The 25598-nt window shown below is 39.6% G+C and overlaps 2 protein-coding genes across 3 annotated transcripts in view; one reads left to right on the top strand and one right to left on the bottom strand.

Annotated features, from left to right (window-relative positions):
• GIGYF2 (GRB10 interacting GYF protein 2) overlaps positions 1-25598 on the top strand; it is a 75621-nt gene that overhangs the window by 18948 nt on the left and 31075 nt on the right. Inside the window, 3 exon segments of the mRNA XM_030954830.1 lie at positions 3021-3129; positions 9737-9848; positions 10398-10438. Coding sequence (XP_030810690.1) covers positions 3021-3129; positions 9737-9848; positions 10398-10438 — 262 coding nt within the window.
• Positions 15959-24276, bottom strand: KCNJ13 (potassium inwardly rectifying channel subfamily J member 13). Of its 2 annotated transcripts, none has more exons than XM_030954832.1 (3): positions 24140-24276; positions 17583-18063; positions 15959-16750 (listed from the first exon to the last, which is right to left on the bottom strand). In XM_030954832.1, the coding sequence occupies exons 2-3, from the start codon at positions 18058-18060 to the stop codon at positions 16128-16130; spliced, it is 1101 nt and encodes a 366-aa protein (XP_030810692.1). In that variant the 5' UTR covers positions 18061-18063; positions 24140-24276; the 3' UTR covers positions 15959-16127. The 2 variants fall into 2 exon arrangements, with proteins under 2 accessions (XP_030810692.1, XP_030810693.1); XM_030954833.1 differs by having other exon boundaries at positions 17583-18060; positions 24140-24228.

Below are 25598 nucleotides of genomic sequence, written 5' to 3'. Positions count from 1 at the left end.
TATGGGATGGAAAGTGTGCAGAGTACAGATGAGATGGGATGGAAAATGTGCAGAGTACAGATGAGATGGTAAGTGCTGCTGAGCTTCAGGGATAGATGTGATCCTCTGCTGCAGTGCCCAGTGTTTCACCGGTCTTGAAAACTCCTGAGGAGTTGGTGTATCCTGTATCACTGCTTTTCCCTCCTCCTCTTCACCTGTAATCATACAGGAGCCTTTAAGCAGTTTAACAATTCTCTAAAATCTCCACAGAAATCATAATCTGGAAGAAGAAGTCCATATTCCCTTTTTAAGAAAGCTTTTCCTTTAGTGCTTTCTGGGGACCCAGAGGATGTCAACAATCTGGTCTTTCATGCCCTTTTTTCCTGTCTTCATGATTGATTTGAGGTACCAAGGGAATGGCATTTTTTAAGTTAGAAATTCTGGTGTTTGTTCCCCAAGACATAGTGTTGTTTATCATTAAGAATCGTCTTCAGAAGTGATTTTGAGGTGAATATTAATGGATTTACTGCTACTGGTGGTGCAGGAAAGTTCTTACAATTAAGATTGACAGAAGAGAGTTCAAAAGACCTTTTTATCCCCTCCATGAATACTTAGGATAGAATTGTTGTCACAGAACTTGAGGGGCAGGGCTTTGGGAGTCCTTAGAGAAGAGGCTGATCAGAGCACTGGTATTTTGGTGGAGTGTTCAGTTGCAGCTGAGCCTGTCAGGATTACTTTGGCCTTAGATTCAGACAAATTCCTGTGGTATTGTGCACCTGATGGCACTGCAGTTGTATGTGTACTATGGGAAGAACTTGTCTCAAACTGAATTAAAGATGTATTATCTAGGAATGGATGACAGATCATGTCAGCTATATTAATTTGAACTTAAATGTGTTTAGTTTTGTAGTATTTAATTGGATACTTTAGGCTACAGCGTTCCCTGTAACAGGACATGAATATGCTTTGGATGGAATTGCTGGTTCTTTTCATCTAAAATGTTACTTTTCTGAAGATTAAGTTGTTGAGCTAACCTAGAGTTCAGCTGATTCACTTAATGTAATGAAATACAATATATTTACGATCGCAGATTGGTCTAAGATGTGTTTCCAAGGTAGTGTTTGTTGAAGCAAAGGAGATTTCTGCAGGTGGCTTTAACGGAGCTTCCCACCAAGGAGCACTGACAATGTGCAGCAAATGTTCCTTTGCCTTTCTTACTACTCCTGTTTTTGCTATTTGCTTTAGGGAAGAATTTGGTTGTCTTAATCTTACCTGCTTGCATAGTAAGAGGGGCTCAAACTCTTGCTGGATATAATAGAGATCCTCTTGTGTCCTCCTTGGTTATTTTCATGACCTCTGTTTCCTGAGACATCTTCATTTGCTGCTGAAGCTCTTTTGTGGCAGCTTTGTTCTTCAGTCTGCATTGTCAGCATTGATCATTGGAGGAATACACTGATCAATAGTAGGGCAATTTTTGCTTTTTTGACTTTGCTTTTTTACTTCTTACTGTGATCTTACCATATGGGCCGTTACCACTATGCCTTCACTGCAGCAGGCTCTACAGTGGGGAGGGAGAAGTTGCTCAGAGTTCAGGCAGACAAGTCAATTTAAAAATGAATTAGAAAAGAAAATAAGATCATTATTTTGTTTTTACAGGAAGAATAAAGCATAAAAAAAGAGGACTCTCCTACGCAAGACAGTGATTCTGATAAATAACTTAAATATGTTTTTGTAGAGAAATGTTTCAGCGCTTCACAAAAAAAGCAGAACTATCAGCACCCAGAAAGGTGGTGGTTTGCTCAGAGGCAGATGGAGGTAGTTCCTTTTCACTTGCAGTTGAAATGGTTGCTTTAAACTTTAAGAGTTAGCTCAGAAAACAGATTTGCTGGAGGCTGACCTTGTTTTTTTGCCATGCACGACTGCATTTTTTCTTTCCCCTCAAGTCTAATTAGTTACCAATTCTTTCTTGAAGGAAGATCTACTTTTGTAGGGAGCACATATCAAGCAGTTTTTGAAATGTTTCTGTAATGTATTAAATCTCCTGTTGGCTTTGATGTTAGTGATTTAGATTTTAAATAGTATATAATCACTTGTCTCATTGTTCTCTGAAGACCTTCAAAGTCATAGTCAATTCAGATGAGTTGATGTAAGCACCTTGCTAGCTATAAGTTCTTTCCAAGAAGCCTGATATAACAACTGTTTGGAGTCCTTTGCATTCTAATTATTCAAAACTTGCATTCAGAAAGTGTGTGTCAGTTCAGGTTTTCTTGTTAATGTTTCTGTACATGCTTCTGAATTCTTTGGCCCAGTTTTCCAAGTATTTGTGCTCAGAGAATAGGGTGACAGTTGGTTATATTTATCCATTCTTTATCGAAATAGCTTTTTCTTTTAGCAATTGTTTCATATTAGGCTAAAGTTGAATTTTACTGGTGTTTATTTTCTTATGAAAATGAGTGTCACTTAAGTTTCAGAAGCCCTAAGTACGCTTAGTTTTTCCTAAAATATGTTACTCTTGTGATATTTAGAGAATAAAAAGGCTTACTTCTCTAAAGGACATTGGTAAATATAATTTTATTCAAGTTCTCTTGGTCTTTACATGTTCCTGCTTTGCTTAAGCAAGTTTAGAATTGGTATTAGTTATTGGTGTCAGGTATAGGCAAATGCCAGTCTCTTTTTGCAGCGGAATGTGTGTTTAACACTGCTGATGTTCTGATGGTTTTTGGTATCACCTGAAAAAGGAGTAGCTGTTCAAATGCTTACTTCAGAGCATCGAAATCTCAGCTAAGTAACTTGGAAATGGTAATATTGACCAAGATCCTTTTATAGACTGCTTCAGCTGCTCACATGTGCATGGAATCCTTTTCCTTTGCAGTATTAATTGTAGAGAATTTGTAATAAAAACAAAGCCTAATTTAAGAAAATGGTAAATGTTTGTTTTTTCTTTTTGTTTTGTTTGGTTTTTATTATTTATTTGTGTATTTGTGGTTTCTTTCTGAAGGTTTTCCCAGTCAAATCTGACCTTGACTCTTTCTTTTTGGCAGAGAAATTTCTCGATGTCTGTAAACAGTGCTGCTGTCCTGCGATTGACGGGACGTGGAGGAGGAACGGTGGTGGGGGCTCCTCGAGGTCGAAGTTCCTCTAGAGGTCGAGGTGAGCTGCCCATGGGATGTGCTGCAATGGATCCAGGGGATCCAGGTCAAAGCTGCTCAGAGATACTAAGTGGAGCTTGGCTAGAGCCATGTGTTCTTTTTGCTTAAAGCTTTGAAACCTTTCCATCAAGGTGGCGCTGGAGAATGTATATTGTGTTCAGTGATGATTCTGCACATCTTGGCACACAACTGGTGTCTCTGTTATGTGCCTTTGCCAGGTTGGTGGGCGGGAAACCAAAAGGGAAAGGTAGTTTCGGGGTGGAATATGAAATTCTTTGAAATAACTTTATTAAAAGCATAAAACCAATTTATAGAGAGAGGGTAGGAAAAAAATCTATGAATGTACTTAAAACATCATGGTTGTAGTTGGTTGGGTTCAGTATTCTGAAAAGCCATCTTCATTTTTTAACATCTTGAGTGTAAACAGTTAGTGGAAGGATGTAATTGAATTTGGGAGACATTTGAGTCTTTCCAGTTCTGGTGCATCACTGTAGTTTTCTCATCCAGAATCACCTGAAGCATTTGCAAATGAATGGAGAAAATGTCCTGAAGCCATATTGCTAAAGCCAAACCAAATAGTTAAACCCAGAATTTATCTTAGCAATTCCTTTTCAATGTGTGCACTTCTGTGAACTCTTTTTGGGGGACTTCATATATAAATAGGATGGGCTGCATTTAGAATACTAGGAAGCTAGTAACTTGGAAATACTGAGTAAATAATCTTGTAACCTCTGTCTTTGAAGGTGCTTAGGTGAGATTTCTCTTAGAGCCATTTTTAATTTAATTTTACATGCCCTTAACGGGTGGTATTTTCAATAAGATCTTCAGAAAGTACTTCATATATAATTAGATGCTTGACAGAATTTTGCTTTGACTTAAAGTGTTCTCTCATTTCTGTTCTCATTCCTTAATCCTGCTTTCTTTTTAGTTTACATCTCTCAGATATTTGTAGATTGTTTTCTGTCTTCTTGTGGTTGCTTCCCAACTAAGATATGAATTTAAAGCTTTATGAGACTATCACTAGATTTTCCTGTTGCTTCCCCTTCATTTGCCATTGTAGTTGCACAAATGCTCAGGTTTTCATTAAAAAAACGTGTGCATATATATATATATATAGATGTGTGTACTAATTTGGGAGTTGTTGCTTTTCTGTTTTATTTTAATGTGTGTGTTTCTATCACCTGTGTTTCACTTTTGCTAGGAATACATATTGGCTGGTTTTTTTAGATGCACCAAGACATAATTCTGCAAATTAAATTATTGCTGCTTAAAATTTGTTGATTTGAGATCATACACCCACTAGTGTGCTCTCTAGTTTCAATATCAAGATACTTTGATGATTTGTAATTTGGTAAACCCTTTATTTTGCTTTCTTTTGTCAAACTTCTGTGTTTTCTTGCTGCACTATTAACAATGTCATCCTTATGCAGTGAGCACTGGGTTGTTTTTTAATTGCCCCCACTAGTTTCAATGAGGCTGTTAGGCTAAATGTGGCAGAATATGGCTTCTAACCCAGTAATTCTATTATTGAATCTACTCGTATGCATGACTGTTTTGTTTGGCAGTAAAGTTTGATTCCTTACATTAATGCATGGAGTATTAAGAGTGTTTGAAAGCTGCTGCGTGTATTCCTGGTTTCCCATAGTTCATTTTTAAGATTTGTTAAGAAATACTAGAAAGAACTTTGTTGCAAAATTAATCGTTTTCACTTCCATTTTTGTTTATCCTAGTTTGATCTTTTAAGGTGTGGGAATTGTTATATGGTGTGCTTCTTAGGCTGTTCTGACTAAGCTGTAGAGGACATCTGCAGTAAATCTCTTCAGCTTTCTAAGCTTTCCTTCTTTCATTGATCCTGGTTGCTGCTTGTTTCTTCCACACTTCCCCCTCTTCTTCCCATGAGCAATTACTGTTGGGTTCTAGGCATGATGAGTCTTCCCAAAGTTTTTATATCGCAGCAAAGAAATTAAGGCTTCTGCCAGGACAAAATGGTACCATTTTCATAATTATACAGATGATGCTGTTGTAGTCAAGGACTTTTTTCCTATAGTGATTTATGAAAATTCAATAGAGGACTGCTGACGTTTGCAAAAACATTGCTTGCAAGTAGTAGGGTTTAAATGCAATTTTGTTTTTTCAGGTTACAGTGAAAAGGACTTGAAATTTCTTGGGAGTTTGTTCACTAAATGAGCTGCCTCGCTTAACAGTTGGAAAACATTCTTATTGCACTGCAGAATTGCCGGGGTTCAAAAGGTTTTGTGGTGTTTTCCATGAACTTTACACAGTTGTATGCAGCAAAGCTGCTGCCGAGTCAGTGTGGGCTTCAGCTTTACCAAAATGAGATTTCTGTCTTGAAGGGACTTGCACCACAGCAGCTTTATAGAGGAATTTGCATGCGTGATTAGATTTGTTAATGAAGTTCCCTGACTGAGGCACAAATCACAGAATTGTGTTCCAGCATTTGAGAGCACGAGAACCAATCTGTGCTGGGTTGGCAAGGGAAAGAAATGCTGGTAAAGGAGTGTTATGGGTAGAACTCTAAATGGCATTCACTTACCAGTATTTAAAACTGCAAGATAACACTCAGTAAATATTCTCTGGGTGGTCACCCCAACTTTTACTGAAAATGCTTATGTTGTGATGATGAGAATGTGATTACTATGTGGAAATTGCTTTGATTTTTGGTTTGTTGGTTTATTTTTCTTTTAAATGAAGTTGTCCTCTCTGAAGAAACCAAGTACTTGCACGTGACTCTTTTCTAATTGACTTGTTTTCCTGGTAGCTCCCTGTGGTGTGCAGTTAAGCCCTGTGCTTTGTGCTGGCAGGACTGGAATGTCAACATTCATGAATAAGAGCCTTGGATGAGGAGAGATTTAAATAGTCCCTGGAATGGGCTGTAAGCTTACAGACACTTTGTTTTGTAGCTGTTCTCCCTTTTGGTTAAGGCTGTTATGAAGGGTCCTTTGCTTCCTATTAGAGCTCTTTCCCCACCCACCCTCTGTGCCCTTTGTAATCTGTTTTTGCTGCTGTTGGAAAGTGTGTCAATGGTGTGAAAGTGTAATGTTTGCATATCTAAACAGCAGTAGTTGAACTACAGTTATTTTGTTTTTCCCAAACAGTATTATGACTGTGATTGTAGATCCTAAACTCCAGTTATGGTGTAATTTCAAGAATTTGCTTCTTGTATTCTGTAAGGCTTTAGATTTTTTTGTAATGATAATTGTAATGACAGTTTGTGCTGCTTATTACACTCCTGCTTATGTCTTACATTTTTACTTAAATTCGAACTTGTCTATTTTTCAGGTTAGAGACTTAGCTGTTATGATTACAATGTCCAGTGGATTGATGTCCTCATCCTGAGGTTTTTGGGAAATTACTGAAATACAAATGGCACATTTGCTCCACTCTGTTATTAAATGGAAGGGTTTATTGACATTTATTGACTTTGCATTCAGTACTTTGTGCAACATATGCACTTAATCTGCTGCTTCTGTGCCAGGTATTTTTTTTCAGAAGTGGCATTCTGTTTAAAATAAGCCAAGGAGTGCAGAAGCAGAAGGTCAGGTGGTGTGCTTACATGTGCAGTTTTATCCTCTCTGCGGGCATTTCTCTTGCATTCTGTAACCAGCATTAGCTGTGCCCTAGTGTGCACTTTCAGGTCAGACTCACCCACATGGTACTTGCTGAATGACTGACTTTGCACACCACAGTTTCCCTTGACTGGCTGCTTCTCTTCTGTAGCTTCGTAGGATCTGTTTGATGCTTTCCACACCGTCGTCTGCTTGGTGGCTGCTGGGGCTGCACATGTGCTTCTGCTTGTTGGATTGGCCCATGTTCTTTCCACACATGGGTGGGGTGGCAGCACAGCCAGGGCAGATGTGCTTCAGTAGCCCTGTCCAGTATTATGTGGCGTCACTGCAGCTGGCAGCTGAGTGCTGTGACCCCACAGGCAGCCTTAACCTGAATGTCTAACATAGTAGTTTGGACATTTTACAAAGTTATCTTTTAATTCAGACCATTTTGGTGGCTGAGCACAACTGAAATACAGATGGACCACCATACAGGGGTGGGGAGTGGGGGGAGGTTTCTCAGGCTGTGATTTCCCATACTTTTAAATGGCCATCAGCCATGCTGCTGGGAAAACAACTGATTCTTGCTCTTGTACAGGACACTTGCTTTGTTTGCTGGTGAAATGTCCTGTATCACTCAGGCTTTGGCTCTGGTGGTGTGCGGCTGCTCCCAGTGTGCAGCATGCACTCACCCTTGCAATAGGAGCCCTGCAGTGGTGCTGCTGCTCACTGTACAAGCCTGCTTTGTTTTTGTTGGGAAAGTGTAACTTCCCACCTCTGCTACCTCAGAGACAGGAGATGAGTCAGTGCCTTTGTTCTGTTTTGACTCTATGAACTGCTTTTGCTTTATTATCTCTTGTGAGAGGAAGGAAGACAGCTTTCCTGTAGTGAAGAAATTAGGCAAAGATTGTATTGGGTGAACTGCTGAAACTTTCTTGGCTTTTATTTGTGAAGAGTAAAAACTTGGAGTTCTTTTCTGGGATTTTAGGGGACCCATGATGTTTTAACTGGATAAACATCATGCTCTTTTGATGTTGTATCACCTCTTCCTGTTTCTTGCAACTTGTTTTATTATAGTCAACCTTATTGTATCAGACTTGCCCTAGTGAAGATGTTTCTAATAACTCTCCTAGGTCTGATGCTAATTTCTCCTCTCTTACCTTGAGTGCTCAGTCAGTCAGTGCTCTGCCTCTCCCTGAGTTCGTGTAAAAGCATCTACGCTGGATATGGCATGGGCTTGCTCATCTCCAAGGTTACCATAGTCTAGCAGCAGCTAAAAGAAGGCATCTTGGCAAGAGAATAAGGACTGAAGGTGGAGAGGCTCAGCTGCCACATGTTTGCAGCTCAGCATATTTCCTGAACCAGATGTGGCCTCCATTAATAAATTTTGTTTTTCTTTTTTGAGTTTGTCTAGTCTTCATCTGAACTTAGGCATCCTCAAAACTCTGTGGTAAGGAAAGCTGCATCTCTGTGATTCTGGGAGATCTGTCACTGATCAACTTTGCTGGTGATAGAACAGGATAGTTTGTCTAAAGGGAATGTTAAAATTGTTCCTTATGCACCCTGCCACCTGTTCTGCCTGATACAAAAGCATTTGTGTATTTAAAGACCCAGCGAGATTATCCATGGATCACTTTTCTTTCTCTCTGCCTGAAAAGCAGTTTTCTGCCCTTTTTACCTACCACCCCTTCTAAGAGATTTGGTATGGAATAGTAGAGAAACTGTTGCAACTGTCTTGATTATTTTAAATTTCTCTGGTCATAAGATACTGAAACATGGTATGATTCCTTGATATATCCAGGTGTCTTTAGATTTTAAATGTAGAGGCCTTTTATTACTTTCTTCAGAAGACTGCAAGAACTGCAGTCCAATCTGAAGGTGTTTGTTTCCTGTTTCATTTGGGCATTCTGTCTTACTTCTGCAGATATCTGGCAAGGTTTGCACCTTGTACTTTGAGATGTTTTTTTCCTTGAAGCCAGGAAGAGAGAAATATGAAAAGATAGATGTTTGAGGTACTTATCCAGCCTAGAATTCCTGTTACCAGGTGCTTTTTCGGTTTTAAACTTGACTGTAGAGTCTACATGTGTATGTAGGCAAGGCATTATCCTGACAGCAAGCTGATAGATGTTCCACTTGTTCATCTTCTTTCCATGAGATCTTGAAATGGTAAATTAGTTGCTTAGAAACCTGCCATTTCTTCTGCTGGTGCACTGTGTGAAGCTGTGTTTGTCTTTTGTAGATCTGGAAACTTCACCCCATCCGTTAATCTAAGCAGTGCTGGAAGTTGTTTTGACGGGCTGGGGATGTATGTGGGTGTTGTTTTCCTGTTGTGTAGGGCTTGTTTTCTTTTACCCAAACACCCCGTGCCTTTTCAAGCCCTGAAGATGTGCTTTGAGATGCTTTGCTTGAGGATCTGTCTGTAACTTTTTGGCTTGAGGCTTGGTACTTGGTAGCTGCCTGTAGAGAACCATTTACTGGGAAGATCAGTAGGATAATTTTAAAGCTATAGTTAATGTCCTTCTTCATTCTGACCTGCTTATAACCATCCTGTGATCCTTCTTTTCTTCCCACTGATCCTGGGGGAGATTTTTACTGGCAGTCACTAGAACATAATAGCTTCCTTCTCCTTTATGACCCTTGACAGCAATAATTAGGAGTACATCCACAGTGCAGTGCCATTTTGGAGTTTGCTGTTAAAAGTGATATGATTTTTGTGTGTGAAGCACACGCGTGCAATGTGGATGTTGTGTGAACAATGCATACTTACTTGGTAATTTCTCTTGGGTAAGTATTTGTGTTTTTCTGCATCGTATTTATTTCAGAATTGTTTGCCTGTTCTGTCTGATCTTGCACTTCTTGATAAGAATTTTTGGATAAGACTCTCTTCAGTCATTGTTCCTTTTTCCTTTTGTCCCAGATAATTTCACTGGGGCTTAAGACTGCAAGATTAGTTCTCAGAGACACCAGGAAAGGGAATCCTACCTGATTCTTTCAACTTCTATTATTATTTATTACAAACACTTGTGTTTTTTGTCTTTTCAGGCAGAGGCCGAGGAGAAAGCGGTTTCTACCAAAGAAGTTTTGATGAAGTGGAGGGTGGATTTGGGCGAGGAGGGGGCAGGGAAATGCACAGATCACAGAGTTGGGAGGAAAGGTAACAGAACTCTAGCACTTAAAGTTTTTTACACACATCTGTTCAGCTTCCATTTGTGCCTTTTGACTTCATAAAAACACTTTAGGAAAGGTAATTAGTTATATCTGTGAGTGAAGTGTCCGAATTTCTAAGATGGAGTCAAACACAGTAATGTTTCTCGAGGCTCTGGAGAAAGTAAAAGAACATTTCTTGCAAAGATTTTTTTCTGCTGAGTTCCTGGGAAGAAGGAGCTAACTACTTTAAGAGAACATAAATTACAACAGTTGCAATTGAAGTGCTGGTGCTAAGGGTTTGCTTCAGTTTTACTCTGGACATTGTTCACAGTACTTAGGGGCACATTTGAAAACATACCCAGTTCCCAAGGGCCATGTGTGTATTGGTGTTCCTGAAAATTTAAATTGTCACTTGGACATCTAAAGGTAATGTCCATCAAGCTCTGATTTTAAAAAAGTTCCCAGCAAGTAAAGAAAACCAGCAAAACCTATACCTAAAGTGAGTTTTTGGAGTAGTTCCAAAACCTTATTTGAAACTTCTATTCTGCCTTTCTAGGGGAGACAGACGCTTTGAAAAACCAGGGCGAAAAGATCCAGGTATGGTTTTGTTACTGTGTGGGCAGAAAATGGGAGGGAGGAGCAGGGTGTGTTTGGGGGAAGGGATTTGCACATGTATCAGCCTTTCTTACTGCTCCAGGTATATTGTTGATTCAAGATTCGTGATACTGTGCCAGGTTGCTAAGTGTGTTCTCAAAGTGTTGTTTCTCTTCCTTTGTGTTGTTCTCACTATTGGACATTTAAGTGTGGTAGATAAGAAGCCTGTGGAGTAAGTAGGTTCTGTTTATTTAATTGTGATGTTTACAAGTGGAACTAAGTTCTTGTACCTCTGTGAAAGAAGCCTTTGCTGATGAACAGGCGTGCTGTGGTAATACGCCTTCTTTCAGTGCAGCTTTAAACGTTCCTGGTGTGGGCTGTTTTGGTACCTAGGACTTCTTGACCATTTGACCTTTAATTTTTTGGAATGCTTGCTAGTGTGAGAGATCCCAGCAGTGTCCTGAGGTTCCCGTGCTGATGGATTTACTGTTGATCAAATTAGTTAAGTCATCATCTGAACTTCCTGTTCAGTCTGGTTATCTGCTCTTCTGTCTCTTGATCCTCCCTTGTTCTGTTTCTGAAATTCTTCACACTGGCTATGTTCTGTCAGAATGCTGGATCCTTAATTGTGGCCCAGTACATCTGAACATCCAGCTGAACTTGAGTCAGAATGGGTTTGTCATCTTGGAGATGAAACCTAGACATTCTAAGGCTGGTGGGAACATCAGGGCGGCTCTGGCTGTCTGGTAACTGCCGTGACTTTTGCTCTATGGGCTCATGTGCTGCTTGTTCTCTGGTGTGCCTGTTCTCTTTCTCCATGGCCTGTTTCCCTGTGCATGGAGCACAGCTGTGCCTGCTGAGAGGTTTTGTACTAGCAAGAGCTTACTGACAATGTGTCTTCTCTATTTAGGACCCAAGGAATCTTTGGCTTTGCTAAAATGAGTTTTGGCTACATACCCTCCTTGGTAATATGCTGAGAAAGCATAAATTATAACAGATAATTGCAGGTTGAATTTAAAGACAAACCCAGAGAGATCCAATTGTAATTAGAAGTTGACAGGAGTGTATTTTAATCCCTGCATAGATGTTGGTATTTTTGTAGTAAGAGTAGCATAAATTGCCATATTTATAATTTTCAGGATTACCATGGTGACACATGCCATAGGAGTTTGCTTTCAAAGCCCTTCCAGTCCTCCTCCATATAGGAATTTTTCACAGCTTCTAAAGAGTGCTTTTATTTTTCTGCTTGTTAAGTTGAATTTCAACACAAAATTAAGATGTGTATGTTTTCCTCATTGTCTCCTTTAAAAAGAGGATACTTCTAGAAAATAATTTGATATTGGTCGGAGATTGACCAGTGTTAAATGTCGTAGTGAGACTCCAGACTTTCCATGTATCTCTATATTCAGAAATTTTTTAGGAAAAAATGAAAATGGGGGAAAGTAAGTACCACTGAGATTTCAGGACCGCATTTTTTACAAAAGAAAAATGGGTCTCGAAGTAGTATCTGCTACAGTTGATTTAGTTTTATTTATTTAGCTTCTTGTTGTTGTTGTGATTAGAAATAGAACAATTCCGGTTCCAGGATATAGACTGTACCACGTTTCTGATAAAGAAGGACAAAAATATTGCATATTAGTATAGGATTAGATTTCAGTATTTCTCAGTTGAAATTGAGGAGAATTTACAGTGTGCAGAATGTCCTTAGAGAAGGTGTTGTCTGCCAGAGGTTAATCTGCAGCTAGTGTAGAGCATTTTGTGTTTGTAGCAACTGCTAGTGATGAGGGCTCTGTTGAATGTGTCTTCCAAGAACTGTTCCCTAGGGAAGATGGTGTCCCTGGTGCAATTTGTTGGAAGCTCATTGTGAGAGATGATGTGCTTATTCTCAAATTATGAAACTTTTTGAGAACCTAATTGCTCTTCTTTAGTTTCTTGTATTTCTCTGCCAGTCAGTATGAGAGGCAAAAGACCTTCAATCTTTCTGAAGTTTTATTATAAAAATACTGTTTTAACAACACTATTGCTATGTTAGAGGTTAATGTTGCAGTAAGTGGGAAGACCATTTCTCTCCCCTTTACTTCCAAAGAGAGATAAGGTGGAGAGCACAGAAATATTGACAGAAAGTGTTGATCTGTTCTTAACTCAAGCCTTGGTTAATTATTAGTAGTTATTGTTATGTAATGGCTTTCTAATGACAACATATTTTGGGTGTGAGAGGGAGTACAGATGTGCCAAAAGAAGTCCCAGGTTAATAGCAAGCACTAGTATCCACACAAAGCTGTGGAAGCAGAAAGGAAAGGAGTTGATATACAGGTTATAATTCAGACTCACATGCTTTAGCAGATGTGTGTACTGGTTTCTGATACCTTGGTTAAACTCCTTAGTTGAGGTTTTATTCTGTAATTTTACCGTGTTTCAGTTTTTCCTTGCTGTTTCATAGAGCCTTGGATTCAGATTACATAATTTACGGAGTTGCCAACTTTTTCATGTTCTTTGTTCTGGAAGATCCCATTAGAGAATTATTAAGAAATCAAATATTTAATCACTTCTGGGTATTTGTAATGGAGGACAATGCAAGATCCCTCAATTAAAAATCAAGAGATTAAAAAAGTAATAGAAATTTAACAAATACTTATTTCTTAAATATGGTCAGTATGCGGTTCTTAAAAATTAATGATTGCTTTTTCAGTGCTCTCGGCAGTTTGTGAGGTCACATTTGACTGATTCTCAGTATAAACAGTGTCTGTTCCTGGTTTCAGCATGCAGATTGAAGATGCACAAAGTATTTGTAAGTTTGTTGCAGATTGTCACAGTTCTGACAGACTTCACTTCGAACCCTGATGGTATTTGGAAGGCTGAGGCCATTAGCAAAGAAAATGAGCAAGTTGCTTTCTTGAGCATGTCTCTCTCTTCACAAAAGCTGCTTAATTTTCTGTGCAGCCTCCTGACTAATACCAGCTTAGTAGCTGAAGGGATTTGATTAGTTACCAGCAGTTACAAACTGGTAGTGAATAATTGTTATGTAGTTTAAACAAATCTGTTAGTAAGTCAGTTGTGGAACCTGGTTGAGTTCTGCTTTTGTTTGGGTTTTGGTTAGGTTCAGAAGACTTGCATATAAAAGGTGTGTTCAAGTGGCTAGAAAAAGGATATTGAATTTCTTTGAATCATACTTTCCCTCTCTCTGCCTGGCTTTTTCTCCTGCTATGTCTTGCTGGCAGGAGTTGCATTCACAGAAGGTTCAGCTACTGGTTTGCTCTTACTGTACTAAAGCATGGAATGCTATGTTGGTGCATTAGAGCCCATCAGCAATTTTCTTAGGTTTCTACTCCAATTTGGGCCATGGCATATTTCCAGTACTTTCAGACATCCATGATTCACCAGTTCTCTGGAACTGTAAAAGCAATATTAATGTATTTTCTGCCCTTGTTCTGAAGTAACTACACAGTTCTTTGTCTAATTTACTTCTGCAGTATCATTCAGTTTTGCATTCCAAAAGGTAGTATTTCAAGATTGCATTTAGCAGATACTAACAACATGTATTTTCTTTATACTTGCTGTTGTACTCCCTTTTAAACCAAATCTGTAAAAAGAAAAATATTTTAAAACCAGGACAACTTCAAAGTATTGAGTTATGTAGAAATAAAAAAAAAAGCCCACCTTCGATTAGATGTGAATTGAAATTAGAAATAGCTTTGTATACCCTTGGATCTAAATCATGAGATTATAGTGCCATGTGATATATGGGAGAAACCCTGCCTCACTCAGAATGCTGTCAAACAATACTCAATACCTCACACAGAATGCTGCCCTATTTCAACCTTTACACAGGAGTCTGTTTTACTGCTCTTGCACTGGTTTTTAATTTGTAGGACTCTTATCAATGTCTTACATTGATAGAGAATGTAGAAAAAATGCAAGAAATAATTAAAAATTATTGGTGTTGACACAAGTGTGGAAAAAGGTTCTTTAAACTGTGTATGAGTTAATAACTAAAAAAAAACAGTGATGAAGAGAGACGAAGGCAGTGTAGCTTGATAGTGTGCTGCACTCCAAGCTCCACCATAGTCACTAATGCTTGTCTGTAGAATGAAATTTGGAAAGGATTTTGGGAGTGTCTGTGATAAATCTAATCTCTCTGAGGTCTGGAATGGGGGAAGGCAGTACTTGAATTATTTTGGAATGAGAGCTCACTTGGGACAAAAATGTGGCCCTTCTGCCTCATTCCCTGACTGTGTGTGGAACGCTTCTGTAGGGTGACTCCCCAGACCCTAAAAACCAAAGTAGATTTTTGCTGACCCTGTTTGGGTTATGAACACACTTCAGTGAACAGTTTTGTGACTTGAGAAGAATTCAGTTTAAACTATCTGGTCAGATAGTTTGAGGCCATTTTTCCTGCTGCTGGCCACTTGGGTGAAGTTAAGAGGAAGTAGATTTGGTAATGTCTTATGCTGTTGTCAATGAAAGTTGCTATTTATGCCATCTGGGTTTCTGGGAAAAGTCTTTAACCTTTGAAAGGTAACTTTATTTTAATTCTACTTGATTGTTGAGGTATGAACACCTAATAGGCACTGCTTTTGTTGAGAGCTTGGAAGTAGTTATCCATCATTGTGTTTTTCTTTTAGCATCTTAAATTGTTTAGGAGCTTCAGAGTGGCATCTTAATTGCAGTAGGTTTATGAGGCACTTAAATACAGAACTCTAATGTATAGTTTGTTTTAATTTTTTATTTCAAAATTGATTCAAGTGTCTCTAAATATTTTTTGTGCTGTGTGTACAGGCAAAGATTGATGTTAGAAAGCATAAAATATCAATGGATGCAGTTCTACTTCTCATATATATAGTGTGTCCTTCTGGGTCAGATATACTTGAGACAAGCAGCGCAAAGGTGACAACATGTGGAATGTATGGGCCTTTAGAAAACCCCCTTACATTGATTCATTAGAAATAGTCTTTTTTTTACACTGCTAAATAATTTATTCGGTCTTGTCAAATAAGAAAAAAATTCCATTGCAGTATTTGTCATATACACCCAGATTTTTTGATAGTGTCTTCATAGACCTGTCTGAGATGCTCTCTTATTTGGCAGAATGAAGAACTGCACTTAGGATATATAATTTTGCTTAATAAGCACAGCCAGAGTGCTGTTCACTGCCATGAGAGATTGGCAGGACTTTCAGCCATCTGAAAAATGATGTAAGTCTGTATTCCCAGAGAGATAGAAGAGAGAATAGCAAAGCCAGGCTTTTGGATGAACAGGGTTACTTATACCAGAACTCATGTATTCACTGAATGACCCCATACTGTTTTCTGCTTTTGGTTTATTGTCCATTTTGTCACAAGCTGGTTAAGTATGACTTTGCTCAGCTTTGCGAGTTTTGAAGATCTCTCCTTTTGGGGTCAGTGTGGCTTTAATCATAGTCTGGTGAATTCAGCAGATAGCTCTTCTAATTTCCCAAGAATTAGTACTGTGATTCAGGCACCTGACTTCATGCTGGGTGGTTAATGCAGGCTCTCCTCAGTGGGCACACACATTCTCTTCACTCTGTGTATCATGCTGTAATCAGAAGGATGGGACTACAAGAGAGAGATCACTAAAAGGTGGCAGGGCAGGCAAGGAAGTAAGTTTTTAAACTGAACCCACAAGTTTAATGTAATAATAATTAAAAAAGCACAAAGTTCGAGGTTTGCTCTCTTTACTTTGTGAGGCCAGTCTCAGAGAGTTGGAAGCTGTCGATATGCTGTCCATTGATGCGGATCTCCTTGTCAGTCCTTTTTGGACTCTTTAAGTCAAGTGCAGCTGGGAACTCAGGAACAGTCTTGTCAAAATTCTCCATCTTGGTCTCGTATTCGCCTTTGGCATTGTGGCCTAGCAGGGAGGCGAAGCGGTGGTACACCAGGATCTCTGATGAGAGGTAGGATGTTCTCCTCTGGCACGTTTCTCCTGTGCCCTCCTGCACAGCTGACAGGAAAACAACCAGCTCAAAGTGGGGAGGAGCTTCTCTCTGAAGGAGAGCAGCCAGTGGGCTGGATGCAGTGATGGTGTGGTAGTAGGTCAGAGGGAAAATGAAAAATGGATACTCGTGTGCGGTGATGCTGTCCAGGTGAAAGTCAATGCTAGTTTGGTGCAGCTGGCCACTCTCTTGTTCTTGGTAAAGTATAGCAGAGATCTGGACATTGGTCAGGGGGCTGGAGCGAGTGTTGGCCACCTGGAACATGAGCTGAGGCTTCCCCTCGCTGTGTGTGACCACAGCAGAGCGCGAGAAGCGGATGGAATGTGCCCGGTTCTTTGGGCGTGCAATCTTGGCCACGAAAGCACCTGGGGCATGGGAAAGAGCAAACTCAGTGTGAGCACAGGGCCTGGGCTGGCTCCCTGCAGGTTCCAAGGGAGCAGAAACAGACTGAGGCTGGAAAGACCGTTTTTGGAAACTTAGGTTGTCATCATATTAACCTGCTTTTGTTCAAAAAAGTATAGCTTTCCTAAAATACTTAGAAAAATAAGTTATGTTCACTTGTTAATATTTGGAAGTTAACTGTAGCTGTGAGGAGGCTTTTAGCTTGCCCCAACTTATTGTAATTGGAACTGATCTTGATATGTTATACTGTAGAAGCTCTTTCTAATACGCAGTAAACTAGCCTATGTATTTTCAAAGTATTTTGCGTTACTTTAAACATGAAGAATATTTTAAATAACTCAAAATACCTCAGAATAGCTGTGACATTGTAAAAACTTAGGTACCGAGGAATACATGAACACTGAATTAAAGATCAATGAAGATAGCTCAGCTAGATGAAAGTACACCTTAAAAATCAAGACAAATTGACTTTAAATATTGTAATTATATGGTAATAGCTGAGAGAGAGAATGGCATAAGAAATAAATTATTGAGAGTGATATGTTGTGATCTATCACAAGTGTTTTCCAATTAATACTGACATTCTTAAGTGCAGATATTGATAACACCTTATTTGTCTTTTGTTGATTAAAGGTATTTAAGTTCTAGTACAACATAGCTGGAGTCTTGTCATCCTAGCAGTGGCTGCCCTAATTGTTCTTTCATATATCAAAATGAAAAGTATTTATTTCTAGCGCTATTCTTAAATCCAGTTGTTACACCTGTTGTGTGTAAAGATGCAGTAGGAAGGATTACCTGTGAGGAAGGCTTCTAGCATGAGCCCCAGGAGCATCTGGATTGCCAGCAGTGCAATGGCACTGGGACAGTCCCCACTTGGGAACATGGTGCCGTAGCCAATCGTGAGTTGTGTCTCCAGCGAGAAGGAGAAGGCAGCTGTAAAACTGGTGACGTACTTGACACATATAGTGTGGTTGTCAGGTGGAGCATCGTGGTCCAGCTCCAGGTCCCCATTCATATCAGCCAGCAGATACCAGAGCACTGCAAAGACCAGCCAGTGAAGGAGAAAGGAAGCGGAGAAGACGAGCATCATCCATCTCCAGCGCATGTCCATGAGTATCCCCCACACGTCTCGGAGGTACGACACGCCTGTGCCTTGGGCCCCAGCCATGTGGAACGTGCTGTGCCCATCCTTGGTCACCAGCCTCAGGTACCTCTGACTCAGGAGGGGAGCGCTGGACTTGGTGTTATTGCTCTCTAGCGTGTCTGTCGTCATCTTCTAGAAAGGAGAAGAAAGGAAAAAAAGTGATACAATGCCACATATTTGTATTTTGCCTAATGGTCACAGCTTCTGACACATCAGCAGGGGTAGAAATACTGCAGCCAACAAAGGAGGGCTTATACATTGCAATCCAGAGAAGATTAAGTCAGGAGCTTGGAGAGGAATTTACCACTGTTTGTGGTAATACTTTGCTAGAAAAGATTAGGTTTAGAAATCTGACTACTTCTCAAATTCTCCCTGCTTAGCTGTTCAAATAAAAATTTCATACTTTACCTTCCTAAATTTACATAGGAGTCACATGCTTTAATGCTTTAGGGGTGAGTGGGATGGGATTAGGCATACTGTGTGTGAAAAGAAACTGAATTTTGCTGATTATATCAGATTTTGTAATTTGTTATGAGCAGAGTATAATAATTTACCAGTACTATTATGAATACTATTAACAGAAGTATAGTGCTAAGGAAAGAATGTTTGTTATAGTATCTCTGTAACACATTTATGCATTTTAGGGGAATGCTGTACTATAGCTACTAGCCCTTTCTGACTCTTCTAGCTCAAGAATTGTCTCCTGTCTGCACCCACCATGCCCAGTTAAACAGAATTAGAGTATTCAGGGCAGAGCTACTTCTGGGAGTCTGAGGCTGTTTATGTAAGGATCAGGTAAAAAGAGGGCAGGAGAGCAATTCAGAAAATACACTGTGACATATTTTCCAGTCTAGTCTGCCTGAGCAGTTCAATTTTTACTAGTGACCAAGTAAAATAGGACAGCAGGCATATGGGAATTAAGGTAGAATTGCAGATATGGGAAGCAAAATGGATATCTGTAGGTATTTGGCATATTAGGCTCCTTTGTTTGCTTTTAAACCTCAAAGCTTGTGGAATTTGCCAGAGCTGGTGAATGTCTTTTGAAAAGACAGTGGTCGCTCAAATCCATACATTTTATATATGTAGGCTTAAAGTTCACCTGGGGCAGATTAAAATTAAGTACAGGTTTGTGTAAAATAGAGACTTCATGAGGTATACAACCTGTTTAAAGAAGGTTGTGAGGAAGCTTGCTAGAACAACAGAGAATTTAAAAATACCTGTAAATAATAATTATATATGGTGTATTTAGTCAGTTTTGGTTTTCTATTGATTTTGACTTCTCTTTGAATGATGGCTGCTTCAGTCTATTACATTTTTTCATAGAGGAATTGGATTTTTCCCTTCCAACAGTACCATCTTAATTTTCTCTTGAAATGCATTATAAGTAAGGATTCTGAAATTCAGAATGAATTTATGGTAGGTGAAAATTTGTCTTGTGATCTTTGATCCCATTAACCAGACGTTTACATGCCTGTTTGCTTAACCTTCAACCAAATTTTAGTAACTACAGAAGATTCTCTTTTGCTTTTACTTGTGTTTAATGCCTGCTGAGGTATGAGGATTGACATCACAGTGACTATTTAGCTAATTTTTTTTTCTGTTCTCAAAACCATCCAGCTATTACTTCTATCCATGCTGTAGTCAGAGGGAGATAAAGCAGATGATGGCCTGAGTGGAATTTGGTGGTTTTCCCCTTATTTTAATTTTCCAGTTCACATTTCCCAGGAGGAATATTTTGAAATCATTCTCTGTGTCAGAGACTGCAGTGGGGTCCTGGCATATGGTACCAGGCTACTTTTCTTGGAGGATTTTGGTTGTAGTCCACCCACCTTCACTGAGTTGACTCTTCAATCTGCTGCATAGCTCCCTGAATGGCAGTTCTCACTCTTGCTGTACAGTAACTTGAGTGTAATTATGTATATTTCAGTCATCCGGTGATTAGTGACTTGTCTGTAGAGCACAGTTCTTGTGCTAAGATTTAGATGAGCCCTTCTGGAGGGCCTCTAAGGAGCTGGAAAATGGGCATCTCTGGATGGAAAGGATGATGGGGGACCTGCTTAAAATGAGCTCTGAACAGTGCCTTGGTTTTCAGAGTAAGCAGTACTCACAAGAAACACTCCTTTGTTTGAATAGAGAACACTTACAGAACAAAATGCCTCTGAGTGAATCATGCATTCAAAACAAACCAGCAAACCAACAAGAAACCCAAAACAACAAAACACAACCAAAAGCCAAAGCTTGTGGTTTTCTGTAAATTCTTGTGGTACTTTGAGGGCAGGATCTGCTTTGTAGACTCTAAGCAATATGGGTTTACAGAACAAATAGATGTTGTGGAAATGATTCTGATGCTGACTGATGGGTGACAGAAACCTTTTCTGTGGTGTTACGTACATTAAGAAAAAAGGGAAAACATCCTTAAGATGGTACATTATTTTTGGCTGTGCTTCAGATCTTCTCATGAGTGCTAAGGCTGTGTGTTTGAACACTACAGACTTAGAGCAAATGCTGTCAGCATTGTAGGATCTCAGATTTGTTGATTAAGGAGCTTCTTAGGGTGGTGATTAATCACTTATTGTTATCTTAAACTCTGAAAAAAATCAGTCAGGTTCTTTGGGATTTTTTTCAATAGAGGAAGGTTGATTCCTTACAGATTTTGAAGAAACTTGAGAAAGAGAACCTACATTAGCCCCCAACAGCACATTTCAGAACAGTCCTGTGTACAGTGGTCTGATTTTTCTAGTCTAGGACTGTTAAAAATGTTAGTTGTCCATTTCAGTGGCAGGGATAACATTTGAAATTTGTGAGTTCCAAAACCCCTTTTTTCAAGCGCTGTTAATGGATTAAGAGCCACAAGTCTTTGCATCTTGGAGTGAGAAAAACAGATAAGAAACTGCAGATGGACACTGAGAGCAGTGCAGTTGGGTGTGAATATGAGGCAAAAGAGTAACTGCCCCCTGGGAAATACCTTACCCAGGTTGGAGGATCAGTCCTCTCTATTCTCAAAAGCAGGGGCAGCTTAAAAGCAGATGTGCCTTAGAATTTAAAAAGTGTTAATGTCTTCTGTCTACTCCTTTCCTTTGCCATAGTAAAAAAATACAAATACCTTCTTTCCTTGTTAGTGATAAATTAATTAAGTTACAAAGTACAGTTTGGGGCACTTGATTGAATCCCCTGCCTGGAGTGGTCCTTGATTGACCCCACATTAATTCCCATTTCAGTGTATGTTTTAGGAAAGACATTCAAATCTTCAACTTGAGAAGAAAAATTCAGTGTTTGTTGGAGAATGCTTGTCTCTGCTATAACACACATGCAATGTTTCTTATCCAGGTTTGTCCAGTGATCTCTCTCAACACCCTTTATGTTACTTGGTGGGTTTTGCTTTTTCTGGTTCCTGACTTATGCGACTGTTGCTGAAGCTTTGGTGTTTCTTGTACCTCCATTTCTCAGCTGATAGCCCCTGACTAGAAAGACAGGAACTGTCAGAAATCACTTTCCTAAACCTCTTTTGGCATGCTGACCGGTCCCTTATCACACATTTGCTGTGTGTAATCCCTCCTGTTTACCTTCCCTTGAAAGCTAAATTATCACCAGCACCACTTTTCAGTTTGTTCTTAGCTTTTTTTGGTTTTCAGTCTTTTTATCATCTTGTCCCTCATCCTGGCTTCTTTCTTTTATACACTTCTCTAAGACAAATCAAGGTAGGGTGAGTACTAATTTTTAAAAAGATCACTGATTCCTTCTAGCAGTGGGACAGGTTCTAAACTGACCTGGCTGGCTAATGATTTATGTGTGATAAAACCTTGCATTACAGCTTTGGGATGTTGCTTGCATTTCTGAAATTCATGATCCAGCATGTGGCTCTCCCATGCTTTGCTTTTTAGATTGAGCTCTTCTTCCTTGTGTTGTAACAGCCTTTATTACATTCCGTTGACTTTCTGTTCCATGCCACCATGGAACAGAAAGTCAACAGAACGCAATAAAGGATTGCACCATTTGACTTTCTGTTCCATGCCACCACGTTGATTTCCTCTCCTTTCCTCTTGCTTAGCTTTCTCTTAGGACTTTGGTAGGGTTGCAGGGAAACTTATTGGCAGCGCTATCTTCATTTCCAGGTGCCTTCTCAGTTGAAGGCATTTGAAGTGACACTTCCAGCCTGTTCTCAGCTGGATATACAAATACATCTGCAAGCTTTTGAGGAGCCTGAATGAGGAGTTGTGTTCAGAGGAGACTTCTGCAGTGTTGCCCTGCTTGCCCAGCTTCTAGTCTTACCAAAGTCTGCTCTAATTGTCGTCGGAAGGGATTTGAAACAGTTTATACTGTGCTGCTTCATTCTGACAGGAAAGTGGTCTTGAGGACTTGCTATTTTCTGGGAGTGACTGCAAAAACTACTTTATAATTGCAGCATCATTCCAAGATTTACTAGAATCTGTGTGGTGGCGTGTCCCTGTGTGAATGTGTACATTCCTTCTTTCCTTGGCCTGGCTTTGCATGATCATGTACAAGCTTCAGATTTAAACCTTGTCTGCTCTCAGCTGGGATTGAGCAGGTCTGTTGCTGCATCTGCGCTTTGCAACAAGAACAAACTGAGATTATGATTTGTAAAGGCATTTTTCATGCTATTAAAATGGCTATGCTGTGTGGTTTTATTTTTAGATTATTTTTGTGTATTTTTTTTAGACTGAATGGCCACCCTTGGAGATGCTCTGGCATTATTATTAGGAAATAAAGGTTTTTTCAGTATGGATGAAATTACTGGATCATATAACTTACATTAGGGGACAGTCTTAGAAATGTAGGAGGTAATTCAGCTTAAGAAGCTGCATTGGTTGAAAGCTTATGCTTTTGTTGTGAGTAGAACAGTTGACATTTCAAACATATTTGTCCTTTTGGTTTTGTAGCCAATGCCTCATTAGGATGCATGGAAGTAGTTTGTGATAAAACTGTTACTTCTAAGCAGTGTGCAGAATTAAGATAAACTCTTAGGACTTGTTACATTTATAAGTAGGTCTTGTTAAAATGGAAACTTGAATTTGTTGACCTCAAGTTACTTTTTTCAAAGCAGGTGCCATAAAGGATGGGATATGAGAGCTCATACTTTTGACTTTCTGCGACAGTTTATTACTCAATGCACTTTAAAGAAAGAGATGATAAAATAGGAGAGTATGTCTCCTTTTATAATGCAGGAAAAACAGCTGCTTATATACTTGATTTCTGGGAAGCTAAATAGTGCTCCATTTTATATATAATGTATTTTCACATAAGTACTCTGAGGATCCATATGAACACTAATTCTTGATTTTGAAGTAGGACTTGAGTGGGCCAACTAGTCTGGCCACTTTTGGAGAATCAGAAAAGCAGCATTTAAGCAAAGTCTTAGGAAAGGCTGTAAAATATTCCTGTATATATTAAATTTTTATAAAGAAACTTAAATGCAGAATTAAATATTGGTAACAGAGGAGTAATTTGATAGTTACCAGGGAGGGTTTTATTTGATGTAAGGCTGCAGAAGTTTGCTGCCACCCTTTTTTTGTGGAACTTGCTGTTTGTGAAGAGCAGTCCTGCCCTGTGAGATGCAGGCTTTCCCGTGGCTTGCCTGGAATGGCTGAGTTGTGCAGGACAGAGTTCACTCCATGTCCCTGTGTGGAGTCCTGAGCAGCGGTGCCAGCTCGCTCTGTGTCCATAAGCACAGGGATGAATGCATTGATTAAAAGATTGAAAACTGTTGATATCTGAGATATAATTGGAGATGGTAAAAGCAAATTTGAAGATGTGAAGCTTGTCTCTTTTAATTTGTGATGGAACTGAGTGCTGAGTTATGAGTGCAGCAAGGTGAGGATGTCTTTTTCATAATTCTTGGCCAATTTCATGACACCCACCTGCTGTAGCTGGAGCTTGCAAATGCACCCTGTCTGCAGAGCCTTTCCAGCACTTACCTCAAAAACTTTCTGAAAAAATACTGCTCAAAGACTTTGGATTTGCCCTTTGTGCTCTTAGGGCTCTGGTCACCTGAGGCAGCATTTTCTTCTTTTTGAGGGGGAAAAAATCAGCAAGCATTTTGTTTAAGGTGATACTTAGTTTAGCAAGGTTTAGAAATAAAACTCTGCTCTGAAAAGAGTTTTGATTTTTTTTTGATTAAAGAGTGACAGAGCAGTTTAAATTATATAATAAGAAAAAAAGAAGAAAAAATAGGATGGTTTTGTGTACTTACCAGTCTTTAGAGGGTCTTTGTGCTGGAGGAGGGGATAACCTGGGCTCCAGGAGAGGGACTGCTCTCGTCTGGTGTACTGGTCCCAGCACTAGTAAGAAACTTCCCACAAGTGGTTGGTAAAGATTAAAAAAAACCACCCAAAACCTTTAAAAATGGGTTTGTATGTCTCATTCCTGTGTTTATATGCTGGGGGGATTGGTTTCCATCTGAAGCTGATTTGATTGGTCATTTTGCCTGCAGGGGGGCTGGTTGGCTCTGATCATGTGGAAAAGAATGCTGGTTTGTTAGGAGCATTTCTTTACCCAACACAAACTCTTAGCAGCCAAGGAGAAATCCTCAAACACTTACTTGGAGAAGGAGTGCCTTCCTCCTCACCTCCTTAATCAAGATAATTTTTTAGGTTTGTATAACCTAAAGTTTTGCATGAAAGTTGAAAAGGCCAAAATTCCCTTGGAAAAGCTGAGTGGAAAAGTTCCCATATTGCTGCTGAGAACTGACACTGTTCACTGATACATTTTCTCTAAACAATATGAACTACTGTTCGTTTGGGTGAAGAGAGACACTCTTGTGTCCCCCTGCTGCTCCACTTGTTCCTTTCCTGTTAGCTCCCAAGCTCTGCAATGTGAATGGAAGGGTGGATGCAGCTCATGGTGCAACCTGTGCTCTCAGGAGGCTGTTGCTGAATTGCAGCCTAATGCTGCTCAGAAGATGTAGACCTGGCCATTTCCATCTCCACATTGCTCCTTTGTGAAAACATGGAATTAATCACAGGATTTTGCTAAAGCCTAGGAATGAAACAAGGCAGATTACGTGGCTTGCTGATTCCATGTGGCAGATGAAACCGCTTTTGCTTAAGCTGTTTGCTCTTTCACTCATGAAATGAGAGGAGTTGCTGAGGGTATGTCTGAGTGAGCAGCTGTGCAGAGTGGTCAGTGTGCTTCCCTGCTGGACCAGCTCTGAGGACAGCTCTGGAACACCGTACTGGTTCACTTTTTTTTTTTATCCCTTGGTGAGCTGCTGATGTGAGGGCTTTGACTGAACGTCAGATGTAAGAGGATCTGAGAAACAAAGGCTGTGGTTGTTTGCAGTAGAACTACTGAAGGCCTGCTGGGAAAATCATTAATGTAGACTTTCCTGCTTAGGGAACAAAATCCTCCCTATTTTTCCTTCTTTAACCTTCCCCCAACCGTAAATTGCAAAACATTGATTTTTTGCTTCATTAGAATGGAACATTTTAATACATGTTCAGGCACAGCACTGAAAGTTGATAGGCATGGTGTGACTCTGAAAACCAGGGCAAATAATGTAGTGCCAGGGGACTCCCACCAGTGTGACAAGGCTGTAGGATGGTGTGACTTGCCCTTTACCCTTCCCTCCACTGCAGACAGCCTCACTTAGTCATAAGTAGGATTTTGGTTTGGTTTTTGGTTTCAAACAGTATTTTCTTAGAAACCATCTT

This window comes from Camarhynchus parvulus, chromosome 9 (genome assembly GCF_901933205.1).
Source record: "Camarhynchus parvulus chromosome 9, STF_HiC, whole genome shotgun sequence".
Lineage (NCBI taxonomy): Eukaryota > Metazoa > Chordata > Aves > Passeriformes > Thraupidae > Camarhynchus > Camarhynchus parvulus.
Note: the sequence above shows the minus strand (reverse complement) of the source record. Positions and strands in the feature narration are given on the sequence as shown.

Excerpts from the sequence above, each read along its gene's own strand:
- KCNJ13 (XM_030954832.1), bottom strand. The coding sequence starts at position 18,060 with ATGACGACAGACACGCTAGAGAGCAATAACACCAAGTCCAGCGCTCCC. Across the intron at positions 16,751-17,582 it reads GCTAGAAGCCTTCCTCACAG|GTGCTTTCGTGGCCAAGATT; the intron begins GTAATCCTTCCT and ends CCCATGCCCCAG.